Source organism: Sus scrofa, chromosome 4 (genome assembly GCF_000003025.6).
Source record: "Sus scrofa isolate TJ Tabasco breed Duroc chromosome 4, Sscrofa11.1, whole genome shotgun sequence".
NCBI classification, from domain to species: Eukaryota; Metazoa; Chordata; class Mammalia; order Artiodactyla; family Suidae; genus Sus; species Sus scrofa.
Window position 1 is genome coordinate 108611354 of NC_010446.5, and position 13767 is coordinate 108625120.

At 48.3% G+C, this 13767-nt stretch overlaps 1 protein-coding gene across 2 annotated transcripts in view; it reads left to right on the forward strand.

The window, feature by feature from the left end:
• The window catches only part of KCND3 (potassium voltage-gated channel subfamily D member 3), a 226828-nt gene extending 216667 nt beyond the window's left edge, over positions 1-10161 (forward strand). Inside the window, exons 6-8 of one of the 2 annotated variants that reach the window (XM_001928519.7) lie at positions 1871-1927; positions 3389-3636; positions 4642-10161. In XM_001928519.7, coding sequence (XP_001928554.1) covers positions 1871-1927; positions 3389-3636; positions 4642-4843 — 507 coding nt within the window. In that variant the 3' untranslated portion in view covers positions 4844-10161. The remainder of the gene's footprint in view (positions 1-1870; positions 1928-3388; positions 3637-4641) is intronic. The other variant, XM_021090024.1, reaches the window with a different exon arrangement.

A 13767-nucleotide genomic window follows, 5' to 3' on the forward strand; every position in this document is an offset into this window, starting at 1 on the left:
GTGCCGCCTCCTGTCTCCTCCCTGACCCTTGACCCTTGTCTGAGGTCAGAACTGACAGAGTGGGAACTCGGTACCCCATCCTCAGCCTGGGCCCAAGCTTCAGAAGTCAAAGTCCACCCCCCTCAGATCCAAAGAGCAGCGATGAGGTCCCTCTCAGCCCCCAGGAGGAAGAGCACAAGGAGGGGGACAAAGTCACCCTGGTGGGGAGGCCAGCCTGTCCTGCGGTGGCACAGAGGAGGCTGCTCCCCCAGGCTTTCCACTCTGGCTTCAGTCCCCAGAGCCCATTTCCTAGTTCCCGAGGCCTGACCTCTGCCTTTCAGTTTCTCGGTTCTGATGGGCGCTGCTCTACAAAACTAGGGCTGCACTTACACAGATTGCTATGGACGCAGAGAAGGCTGTCCATTTTTGTCCTACCCCCCGGTTAGGGGAATGCAATCTGTGGGTCCCTTTGCTCCCTCCATTCCTCTTGGAACCGGAGGCAGTGAATGAAGAGGGCAGCACATGTATTTCTCTAGCCAGGGATTTTTGTCAGCGCCAGCCCATCTTAGCCACCCTGCAGGTCCTGGGAATTCGATTCCGAAAGGCTTATTGTCAAAATAGAGTCATGGGGAGTTCCTGCTGCGGCTCAGTGGGTTAAGAATCGACTGCAGTTGGAGTTCCCGCTGTGGCTTCGTGGAAACGAACCCGACTAGTAGCCATGAGGATGCGGGTTCGATCCCTGGCCTCGCTCAGTGGGTTAAGGATCTGGCGTTGCCATGAACTGTGGTATAGGCCACAGATGCACCTCGGATCTGGCATTGCTGTGGCTGTGGCATAGGCCGGCAGCAATTCAAGTTGCTGCGGAGGCACAGGTCCGATCCCCAGCCCAGAACAGTGGGTTAAAGGATCCAGTGTGGGTTGCAGCTGCAGCTCGGATTCATCCCTGGCCCAGGAACTTCCATATGCTGTGGGTGGGGCCATAAAAAAAAAAAAAAAAAAAGAGCCTCGTGGCTTAGGGGGCCACAGCTGGAACGTGGCATGATGCTTGTGCCTCACTGACAGACTGAAAGGAAGGGCAGTGGGGGCCACCCTGGACCCTTGGCGAAAAGTGTTAGGAAGAGGCGGCAGGGCGGGAAGGCAGGCTGACGTCCAAACGGAGCCCAAGCAAAACTCTTCCCTCCCTCCCTCCCCAAAGAGCCCACGGTCAGGGCTCAGCACCCACGGAAGGAACTTTTCTCATTCTGAGTGTTCCCTGTCCTGGCCTCCCAGATGTGGGCAGAATAAAGAGATGTTAGGTGACTCTCGTACGCGCCAGCCGGGGACAAGAGCCCAGATGTTCAGTTGCCGCTGATCCCCGTGACGGCTTCCAAGACACAAAGCTGCTCTGCAAACCCTGAGTTTGGTACCTGATAAACCCTGAATTTCCAGGATTGCTCCCATACTTCTTAGTGTCAAAAACCGTATATGCACATCTCGGCTTTTTCTCAGAGACTCAGAGCTTGCCAAAGACATAGGCCTGGACCCAACTGCCCTTCCAAGGTGCATGTGCCGGGCGGGGGGCACGTGTAAACTGAAAGACCTGGGTGCACACACTTGGGTGCCGAGGGCTGGACTGCTGGCCGTGAAGAAATGAGATGGAGGGGCTGGAATGCTGGCCTGGAAGGGTGGAATGCTGGATTCGAGGGAAGGGGGTTGGATTGCGGGGCTCCTGGGATTAAGGAGGCGGAATGCCGGGTGTGGGGGAGGAATGTGGGGGTGAGGGGTGGGGGCGAATGCTGGGGGCAAGGGTGGAATGCCGGGATGGAGAGAGCGAATGTCGAAACTGAGCTTGGGAATGCTGGAATGTACAATCAATGGTGTTTTTATCTTCTGTTGGCATGTTGTCCTGTAGGGGTTGTCCTATCTTGTGGATGATCCCCTGTTATCTGTACGAACCTCCACCATCAAGGTATAACTTTTTTAAAAATTCAATCGATGTTTCCCTCTCTGATTCTTCTGAGTCTGTGGAGTCTCCTCCTTTCACCCCCGGTCTGGTTCTCTGCATGTGCTGTGGATTTTTCCGGGCTTCTCCTTCCTCCGCTGTCACACCCAGGGCCAGCTCAGGCTTCCATTTATTTTGTGCCTTTCCGGTTCCCTTTTTTGACCTCCCCAGGGGTTGGAGGGGGTGGGACATGGCACCGATGTCAGTATCCTGGGAGTGTCCACGTGCCATGTCTGTCTGGGCCACCTCCCCCCCGCCCCCACCCCAGCTCCACGGGGACTCCAGGTATTGGCTGTCAGGGCTGGTCTCTCTCTGAACGCTGTTCCCATGCCACTTCTCTTCAGACTTCCTCCTCCTTATGGCAGCCTTGGCCAGACCGTGAATGCCTGAGATCTTTTGTCACCTCTGCCAAACAACCCTTTTCTAGTTATCCCAGGTTCCGCTCCATCCCCTCCTGCTGGCCTCCATCAGCGGGCTATGAGCACTCCTTTCCCGTGCTTACCCTTGACTCAGGGACGCCGTGCCTTTAGGTTCATTACAGAGCCATGCACCACGACCAGGTGTGAAAATAAGCCGTCATCATCATAAGAAATCATAACCCTGACACTTGAACCCCACTGGCCTTCAAGAGGAAAGCTCTCCCAGTTCTGTGACTAATCCAGTGCCTTTAAAAGCTGATGGGGTGGTCCCTTGTGGCTGAGTGGGTTAAGAACCCAACATAGTCTCCATGAGGATGCAGGTTCGATCCCTGGCCTCTCTCGGTGGGTTGGGGATCCGGCATTGCCGTGAGCTGTGGTGTAGGTTGCAGGTGCAGCTCACATCCCACGTGGCTGTGGCGTAAGCCAGCAACTACAGCTCCGATTCGACCCTTGGCCTGGGAACTTCCATATGGGCGCAAATGCAGTCCTAAAAAGACAAAAATAAATAAATAGCAAAAAAAAAAAAAAGCTTATGTCTCATGCCTACCCAGGGTTCATAAGGATCTCACCCATCAAATCCAGAAGACAACCCAGCCTACCCACTAGCCATCATCATTCCCTACCTACCACCCCCGGAGAGATCCCGCCAAAGCCTGCAGAGTCAGCCAGGTCTTTGCTTCCAGCTCTGATGAAGCCACTAAATCCCTCCCCCGCCTCTGTAACCTTCAGCTCAAAGCGGAGGCTGAGGCATCAGTCACATCATGATTCCACAACCACAATGTCTGCCCTTCAGTCCGATGGCCAAGGCCACCCACGGGAATCTCTTTCTTCCTTCTTGGATGCCTGTGGGACCTCCCCGCCCCCGAGCGCTTCTCTGTGCCCCCAGCGGCCAGAGCCCTCTCTCTAGGCCCCCAGCAGAGGCAGGCAGCCCTACCTACCGAGTGCGCGCAGGGCAGTAGCCCCTGCTTTCCTCCCCCGTCTCCTACTTCTTCTCCTTCTACTTCCCCAGAACCACGAGTTTATAGACGAGCAGATGTTTGAGCAGAACTGCATGGAGAGTTCAATGCAGAACTACCCGTCCACACGGAGTCCCTCGCTGTCCAGCCACCCAGGCCTCACCACCACCTGCTGCTCCCGTCGGAGTAAGAAAACCACACACCTGCCCAACTCCAACCTGCCGGCCACCCGCCTGCGCAGCATGCAGGAGCTCAGCACCATCCACATCCAGGGCAGCGAGCAGCCCTCCCTCACCACCAGGTGGGTGGCTCCCATCCCCGTCACCCCTAAGGCTTGAGAGTGACACAGGCTCTGCACTAGCAGAACCTACCTGAGGGTCCTCAGGCCTCCCCCACCCCACCCCCATCCAATGCATGCACCACCCCCCCACCTCCCTTCTCATCCTGGCAAGTTAACCCAAAGGTCCTGCCTATGCTTCGGAGGATACCACAGCAGGTGTGGGCCCACTGTGGGGTTAGATACCAGAAAAATAGCCAAACAAAAATAAAAAATCAAAAAATGGGAGTTACCGTCATGGCACAGCAGAAATAAATCTGACTAGGAACCATGAGGTTGCGAGTTCGATCCCTGGTCTCATTCAGTAGGTTAAGGATCCGGCGTTGCCATGAGCTGTGGTGTAGGTCACAGAGGTGGCTCGGATCTGGCGCTGCTCTGGCTCTGGCGTAGGCCAGCAGCAACAGCTCCGATTAGACCCCTAGCCTGGGAACCTCTATATGCCATGGGTACAGCCCTAAAAGGACAAAAGACAAAAAAATAAATAAATAAATACAAAATCAAAAAATCAAAAAATGACCTGCTCTGGTGCAGAGAATGGACTCTTTTCTCAAGGAAATAATTTTCACAACTGTGTTAGTCACGGCTTCTCCCCGGCTGATTCGGAATCACAGGCTGATTTTTCCCTCCTTCCTCTGCTGATATTTAGGCTCCTTCCCGCTACGTCCAGTGAGCTTCAAGGGATTCAGGAAAAGCAAAATTCAAGTGCCACAAATGACAGGAGAACAACTGTAGGGAAATAAACACACACTCTGAGTTTCAAAGCCCCTTACAATATACATGACTCTTGCAGTTTGGGGTAATTGAGGAATAATAATCAAAATGAATAATTATAGGCTGATTACCAAAAGCAGAGATAGAGGGATACGAAAACGCCCTGGTTACTATGCGCTAAGATCTTGGGGGGTCGAAGAAGCCTTGGGACACGAGCAAGAGGAACCATCGTCAACTCACTCTTTTTTTTAATCCCAGTCGTTCCAGCCTTAATTTGAAAGCCGACGACGGACTGAGACCAAACTGCAAAAGCTCCCAGATCACCACAGCCATCATCAGCATCCCCACTCCCCCGGCGCTGACCCCAGAGGGGGAAAGTCGGCCCCCCGCTGCCAGCCCAGGTCCCAACACGAACATTCCTTCCATAGCCAGCAACGTCGTCAAGGTCTCGGCCTTGTAAAGCCACTGGACGGAGGGCCCGTGCGGGTAGTGGGAGCCAAGGGGGCTGGCATGTTGGTGAGTGGCCCCTGGGACCACTCCCTCCCCCTTCCCCACTATTCTGCCCGCCCCGCCCCGTTGCACCCCTAGCGCTGAACCTTGTGCCTGGATGGAGAGAGAGGCAGCCACGTGGCCCCCCGAGGCTCCCGGCTGCTAGTGTGGACGGGGCCCTGTGACCCTGCATCTCACTGGGAACAGAGGAGGGGGGGGTGGGGTAGGGATGGGACGGTGGCGGGTAGAGGCTGCTCCCCAGGACAGGGCCCGGAGGGGGGGGCCTCAGACCAAATAGCAGTTGTTTCTGGAGACCCCAGCGAGGAAGCTACAAGACCACAAACAGCAGCGAGGCCGAGCTGTCACATGCGAAACGGGAAGGAAACATAACACTGTGTATTTAAGCACCTTTTTCAAGGCTCTTAATGGATAATATTTATTCATGGGAAAAGGTGGAAAGCAAAAACACCAACGGAGTTTTGTGACATGTTTTTCTCCATGGACCCAGTACCTTCGAACCAAAACCGTGCATTTTGTGAGGGTTTTCGTTTTGTTTTTGGTTTGGGTTTTCTCCTTTTATAGCAAAAGCTTTTAGGCCAAGAGGTCAGTCACTGCTGAGTTCTCTCTCCGTCCCCCCAGGGAGGCGAGGTCAACTGAGCCTGGGCCCCGCCGCCCCGCTGACCTGCACAGAGCTGCCGAGTGACCACACAGCCACCCCCAGCCCCGTCTGTCCCTGGGTCCATTGTCTCTGTTCCTCTCTGCTTCCCGCCCTGGGCTGTTTTTCTCTGTGTCCAACCATCTGTCTCTTCATGGACCCCCGCGATCCTGAGACCTGGTAGGAGAGCCTGCTCCACTCACTGCCTGGCACCTGCAGACTCGCGCCCGGGGGGTCCTGTTGTGTGCGACCGCGGTTGTGGAAGAGAAGAGAATGGAACAAGCACGGGAGTTGAGGGATCGGGGAAGCCCACCTTCCAGAATGAAGTGCTTCCCTTCTGGTTGGAACCACTGGTGTTTGAAGTTTCTGTTTCTGGGGAAGAAAAGGAACAAGCGACCAGATTTATCCCCTTGGGATCTTGAGAAAGGAAATGGCCAGGCCCTGAGAGGCCCAGGAAGCGCCGGTGGGGACCAGGGAGGAGAGAACCGAACCCGGGCTCTCGGCTGCCGTCGGCCCCTGTGGCGCCTTGCTCTGCACCCTCCTTTCAGGACCCCCCGGAAAGCTCCCCCAGCAGCTCTGCCAAGAGGCCCCACGAGCAGGTTCCCGCAGAGAAGGCAGTGGTCTGGGGACGGGTCTCCCGCCTGAAGCAGCTCCACGGAGGCTGCAGGAGGTTGAGCCTGTGTCCCCCACGAAGGATGCTCCAAAGGGAAAGCGAGGAAGAGGTTCGCGATGCTTCTTACCTGGTCTGAAAGATGCCCTGAGGTCTGGAGAGTCTTCAGGCCTGATGTCCCCGAAGAGAACTGAAACGGGGGAGAAGCCTGGTCACCCCCCTGCCAGTGAGGAAGAGAAGATTATTTCTGGAGGATCTGGACACATTTCGATTGGCAAGTGGCTTGCACCCTGAGGGGCTGGGAACAGCGTTTCTGGAATCCAATCGGTTTGCACTGCTTTTAGCGGAGCTGGTAGGCCTCAGGGTTAGTGACAAGGCCCTTTCCGCCCTCCCCCGTGTCCAGCTACCCCCTTGCCATCTTTCCAGCCTGGGTTCTGAGGTACAGGAGCTCCTCGGGAACTCTTGCTCCATTCAGCAGCTTAGCATTTTCATCGTAGGCCAAGGTTTTCTCTGCCCACCGTGGCCTCTAGATGCATTTTACTGGACGGGAACCTAAAAACAACTTCCATGAGCTCCCTTACGACCCCAGCTCTATTGACCCTGTAGAAGGAGGAAGTCAAAGGGTTCCGAGGTGGCACCTAAGCAGAAAGTGAGCGAGACAGAGGAGAGGGAGCCTCCCGCCGCCGCTACCCTCATCCACCACTGAGTCCTTTCTCTGGGTCTGGCCTCAAAGATTTCCCCTTCCCTGAGAATGGGGGTTCTGGCCCCCCAGGTGTCTGGTGTCAGTGGGCAGCAGTGCTTTACAACTACGGAGGAATGCACGTGCACACACGAACACACAGCAACCTGAACATACGAGAGTAAAACCCGTTCCCACCACACACACGTCTCATTAGGGAAGGCAGAGGCCTGGCCTGGACTCCATTTAGAAAAGGGATTTTTCTTTTGAAAGAACGGGTAATGGAACACAGTTAGGGGTGTCTAAGTTTCTACGTATACGTCCTAAGACCTGAATGGGGTAAAGGATAAAAAGGGAAATAGGAGCTTGGCTACGTACACACACCAACGGCCTGTGTTTAAAAACGGGTCATTGCAAGGTGAGAATCATGACTGCGCCACCCAGGATCTGTTTGGTGGTGCACCAGGGCAGCATATTAGTGGGTCCCACAAAAATTTATGAAGACATTTTTTAAAAAATATGTCCCAGAAGTCCCCATTTTGGCTCAGCGGTCACGAACCCAACTACTGTCCATGAGGACGCAGGTTCGATCCCTGGCCTCACTCAGTAGGTTAAGGATCTGGCGTTGCCGTGAGCTGTGGTGTAGGTCAGCAGCTGTAGCTCCGATTCAACCCTGGCCTGGGAACTTCCATGTGCCATGGGGGCAGCCCTAAAATACCCAACTAAATAAATACTCAAAATAAAAATATGTCCCAAACGATTTCCCTGTTTTTTTACCTTAATGAACTGACTGTTTTGTATGCCTTCAATTCCATTTCCAAACCCTGCAGTGCGCCAGTTCCTGCAGACTAACCCCTTCATCTCCGTCCCCAACATACTTCAGCCAAAGATGAGAGACCCAGCTCACCTTGGGTCCAAAAGAAGTTAAGCCAAGACAATGGCTCAACTACCCAACAGAATTCGGTCAGACTGCAGTGCTATGGGGCATTTGTAAGTAAGCGAAAGGGCCAAAGTGTCCTGAATCAGTTTAATGTCCAACTCACTGGCCAGTGACTGAAACACCAGGAGAGTATCAGGATTTTCGGGGAGCACAGGCTTTCTGGGGAAATGACTCGTGCTTTCGAGGTTCACGAACCACTTCGGCATAAGAGAAGATTTGTAAAACCACCTATCCCGTTCAAGCCTCCTCAACACTGGGGGCGGTAAAAACCAACCAACCAATAAGCTACGTCCAAATGAATGGAAACTTAGAAAACAGGAGTTAAGCGTATATCAGAACTAGAAGAGATGCAATATCCCATTTCTTTTACAGTAGAGAAAGCTGAGGCCCAAAGAAATTAAGCGACCTTCTCAAGGTCATGCAGTCATTTAATGACAGGTGGGAACCAGAACCCAAGTCCCTTAGCTATGAGTCTAGTGCTTTTTCCACTGCACCTCCTGCTTCTCAGAGCAGCGATGCTTCAGAGAAGACCCATCGGAGAATCCAAGCTCTAACTAGAGACATAGTCTTGTGCAAACGTCAATACTTCTTGGACCCAGCCCTTGAAAACCACCTGACTTTACCAATACAAACCATACTTTGGGAACCATCATTCATAGCTAGAACCAGCCATGGACCATCAAGTCTGTCAAAAATAGGTGATTAAATGGACAGTCAGGTTTTTCCAGTCAAATGCTTATCTATGCTTCTCAGTGAAGAGAAGGCTTGGACAGCAGTTTAAAGTATACCTTCTATAGTCCTTTTAATCCTTTCTACGACCTCTGGTAGTAGTAGGTCAAGTACCTAAATCCTTGACTGACTGAGAGGAAAATAGGCAGAAAGAAGCTGAGTGACATCCAGATTTGCATGACAAGATAGTGGCAGAGCCATGATTGCAATCCAGGGCTGAGACATCTTGTCCTGGGATTTTTTTTCCTCGACATCATGTTGCATTACTCTGTGGCTTGCTTATATTTTTAATACCTGGATTTCAAGGGTGGTGATTAGAAGAAAGCATTACACTCAGAACCACCCTGAACCAGGACCTCCAGATGCAAACTCTGTATTATTTCTCCTTCCTCCCCGATTTTCATAACTAGTGTCAAGCTCAAGACTAAGTGCACAGAATCCTGTTTAAAAGACCAGATATTCTCAACGATGGCCGAACCCATGAGTCTATATTCATGTAGGGGTATAAAGTCCGCGCGTGTGAAAGTGAAATTAAGACAAAGCATTTGAACGGAAATTAAAGTTGATGCTGATTCACAAATGAACGAAAAAAAGTCAACTCGTAGATATGCTAAGGACTTTACCCAGTCGTCAAACTGTGATTCCTGCAGTTCGGGGTCATGTCACTTACAGGCTAGAATATAGGCAGGGAAAAGTGTACATCAAGAGATGTACCTAGGTGTGTTTTCCTTACCTTTTGTTTCAACTTTGCAGAGCTAGTAGGTGAAATTGATCTACACCTAGATGTTTAGGTTATTAATGAATTCTATGGTCCAGGCTTCCTCACTTCAATTACCAGGTAATGAGGCAGAAAGATCCTAATGCTAACTAAGGCAATCGAGGGCGGTCTTAGTTTCCTTCCTAACCTAGTTGGTATGGTAACCACGGCAAACACGAACCCAAGACACTTTTATTTTTCCTGACTTCCTTATGAAATCTTAGCACTTGCAGAGCTTTAAAATGACTGGATGAAGGAAAACCGTTCTCATGACCCGTGATCCTTGGAGTCCAAACAGCATCATGAAGAGCGTCGTTAGAACTCAGAGAAAGTGGATCAGCAAAAGAAACAGCTTAAAGGGGTTCCTTTTGAGTCTTGTTTTCTATTTAGAATGTTCTACGTTTTTCTTATCAAGTGTGGGAATGAATTTATCTGAGCAGGTTACTTAACTACACTGGATGAGGTCACGCTAACCAGTGTAGGGCACTGACCCAAGTCCTGGGGGGCTGCTTGGACCAATAGACTATTTTACAAACCTGGGTGGTGGGAGGGATGGTCTATTTTTGATAATCAGACATTCCAATGTGATGTTTTCCTTAGAGGTCACCCTCCCCCATTAATGTTATCGTGAAAACCATCAAGTGTGTTCTTTTCTATTTTCATATAATAAATGGGCTTTGCTTACCAACATCACAATGGCAAAGAAGAAATACTGTACAAAACTGCAGGAAGAGAAACATGTGAAAACTTTCTATGGAAAAAACAAAAAACAAAACTCTTGAGTTTCCTGTCAGTCTTCTTTTGAAACTGTAGTGCATATGTTAAAATGTCTATCATTTACAGTATTGAGTCATGTGCCACTGCTGTACCTGATGTATCCAATCTGGATTAAACAAACTATGTGCCACAGACCCTAAAATGATTCCCAGTGTTTCTTTTCATACTAGTTTCTACACACTAGAAAATAGGGGTCATTCGAACAGAGGTTTTCTACCTTGCCAGAGAAAAATCACAGAATCTAGAAGGCCGCTTAAGGTCTGGTCCAATCTTCTCTTCCACCTCCCACCCCGCCCTGCGAGTAACTCCTCTGTGACCTCCAAGGCAGTGTGTCGGCTTTAGTCCTGTTCCCTAACAGGGAAAGGATTTGGCTGCACTTGTCAATAGCTGTTTGGGGGCTCAGCCCTGTGTTACTGAAAGAAAACATGCTTTTATGTATCTGTATCAGCTCTGCAGAGTGCATCTAAACCAAGTTCTCAAACTAAAAACTCAAAATTAAATGCGTATAGGAGTTCCCTGGTGGCCTAGTGGTTCAGGATTCGGTGTTGTCACTGCTATGGCTCAGATTTGATCCCCGGACGGAATTTCTGCTTGCTGTAGAAGTTCGGTCCAGAAATTAAATGCTGCATAGGATATATACAGAAAACTTGGTAATTAGATGACAGAGGCCCAAGTTTAGGTTCTCTCACTTGTATGACGTCACATCCGTCTCCTCCCTTGGCTTCAGTTTGTTTCATCTTAAAAGTGAGGGGTTGGATTAGGTATCCTGAAGATCTATTCTAACCTTAATCATTCTGGTTTTAGGTAGCAAGAGCAACAGGCATTTTCATATTTCACCATAATGTGACAAAGACAATAGGAATTCTTTTTATTTTCCCGTCCAGATCCCAACAATGAAAACTGAAATAGAAATGGAATATTAAGGCAAATGCCTGATGCCCAAAGGCCCTTGCAGCTGGCTGTGAAATTCATTTCCATCACTAATTCTCATACCCTTACCAGCCACTAGGTGTCACTACAGATCCACAGCTCAAATAATCTGGAGCAAAGCGACTGAAAACTACATCTGCAGTTGTTTTTCCATTAAAAGACACTGAATGTTAACTGGGACAGCTAATGCTTGTTTGCAAAGGTACAATTTAAAACATATTCTGCCAGAAAAAGAGAAAATGTGGTGGAGTTCCAACGTCAGCCATGACTATCGAAAATATATTTTATTTTTTAAGATTAACATTGGTTTGGAGTTCCCATCATGGCGCAGCAGAAACAAATCTGACCAGGAACCGTGAAGTTGTGGCTTTGATCCCTGGCCTCACTCAGTGGGTTAAGGATCTGGTGTTGCTGTGAGCTGTGGTGTAGGTCTCAGACACAGCTCAGATCCCTCATTGCTGAGGCTGTGGTGTAGGCCGGCAGCTATAACTCCAATTCACCCCCTAGCCTGGGAACCTCCATGAGCCACAGGTGCAGCCCCAAAAAGACGGGGGGGGGGGGGAGATTAACAGTGGTTTACTTATATTCAGGCGGAAAAAAAAAAAAAACACTAAAAATTCAAACAATCCCCTTGTCTCATATGAAATTACAATGCTCTAATTTCCGTTCAATTACTTTTAGTATTCAGGGGCTGAAGTTTACCTTCAAGCCACATGTTTTTAAAAAGTTAACAATTATTGTAATACTTTAGAAAATACTACTTGTAGTTACCTAAAATAATTTGTATTCTAAGTCATTTATCCAAAGCAGCAGCGTTCTCAGATACTTCTCTACATGTTAATACTGCTAGCCTAATTTAAGTTAAAGCCTAACTTGAAGTTGTAAGTGGTCTTAGCATTTAGAATTCAGATAGTAAACCAATTCACACTAGCCCTCACCCTAATTACATAACTGTATAAAGACCCCCAATACTCATTAAAAAAATATTCTTTTCTCTACTAGAAATTGTCTTCTCTTATTAGTCATCTGTTAATTATATTAGAACTGGAAGGGACCCTAAATATCTTCTGGTCCAACTCCCTCCTTTTATTGACAAGAATACTGGATCCTGAGAAGTTCAATGACTAGTACAAGGTTAAAAAGTAGGTAGTAGCAGAGTCAACTAGCACAGACGCCCTTTCTGCTACACCACAAAACACTCTCAAGGGAATTTACCTAAAACCTACCTAAGGTTCCTAACAGATTATGGGGATATGCCCCAGGCTGACCAATTCCAAAGTCTTTTCCATACAAACACAGTAACACAAAAATGAAATACATTTCCTTCCACAGCCACAATAACTGTATCCCTTATTTGGGAAGGTAACTGCTGAAATTCTCCCAGCAAATACCTACGAAAAATAAACAGTATTTTCACAGTTACATGTATGCTTACTTCCAGCTTGCTTTTCTATTTCTTAAAAAAAGCAAACACAAAATAAGACTAATCTAAGAGAGAATCCAATTAATCTCAAGACTAATGGGTAACCTCATCTCTAATTAAGATGCAGGAATATCCTAATTAAAATCCCCTAGCAATGAGAAACTGTGAACTTGGCTATATTGTGGGGGAAAGGGTAGGGGAAAAAAAGACGCAGGTTCAATTATATAGCAGTGACAGGATCTTATTTAAATGTGTAATTAAAGTCTTCTTAATGACATGCTGGACCTAATTATAGATTTGCTATTTACAGTGTTAATTAATTCACTCTAACTTGGCAATACACGTACAGTACTGATACACATATAAAGCCTATTATTGCCCACTGCAAATGACAGGAATCTAAGTTAAACAGTTTAGGACTGTGTTATACAAGTGTTGGATCATAAATGACAATGGCTATGGATGTTTGCTGACAGTCCGGGCGGGGGGAGGGGGAATGTTTATACTGCCTAGACAAGTATGTACACAGGAAAGAAGAGCTTTCCTTTTAAAAGGTAAATACGTATTTTTATACATAAGGGGTTCTCTCACCACAAATCCCATTCACACAAAGGTTTGGGAACCAAACACATAATCATAAAAGGCCTGCTACGAGAAGAAATGAAAGAATACGCAACCTCTCATTACATTTTTCTAAATCATAATTTATAGATAAACTATCTCAGAAAAATGACTACTCTCATTGGATCCTAGCATTAGAGGTGAAAACTAGGAAAAAAATTCATAAAAGACACAAGATTAGAACACTCTGTGGGAAGAGTTTGAACAGAATGAGTCCCAGTTTCCACAAAATACTGAAAATGAGAGCTAGAAATTTTCCTGCCTACCAACAGAATACGGCAGTTCTTAACCTGGGTTCTGCAGACAGGCTTCAAGGCTCCATGAGCCCTTTGAGATGACATATACAGTTCTTATTTATAGAATAAGAAATTTTCTGGGACAAATCTATAGCTTTCATCAGATTCATAAAAGGATCCAAAAACCAACAAAGATTAAGAGCTGCTCCTTTTCCTGAGAAACAAAAATAGGAAACCACTGATGATCCTTAGCTATTTAATGCACATCGAGACACCTTCCATAATCCTAAAAACAAAAGAACATATAAACCTGTAAACACATTTTGGCTAAGGTTGTATTTTTACTGCTAACAAACATTTTTACTGGAAGCAAATGGCGTCAAATCAAGTACCTCTGGGAAAGTCTGAAGCAATGTTTATTCTTTCCTGCCTAAACCTAAAAGGGGATTTTCTGCTCTCCCAGGATGCAAATTTCTACAAGCACACACATCTACAGAAATGAGCCCATGACTTTTGGAAAGAACACCACAGCATAAAC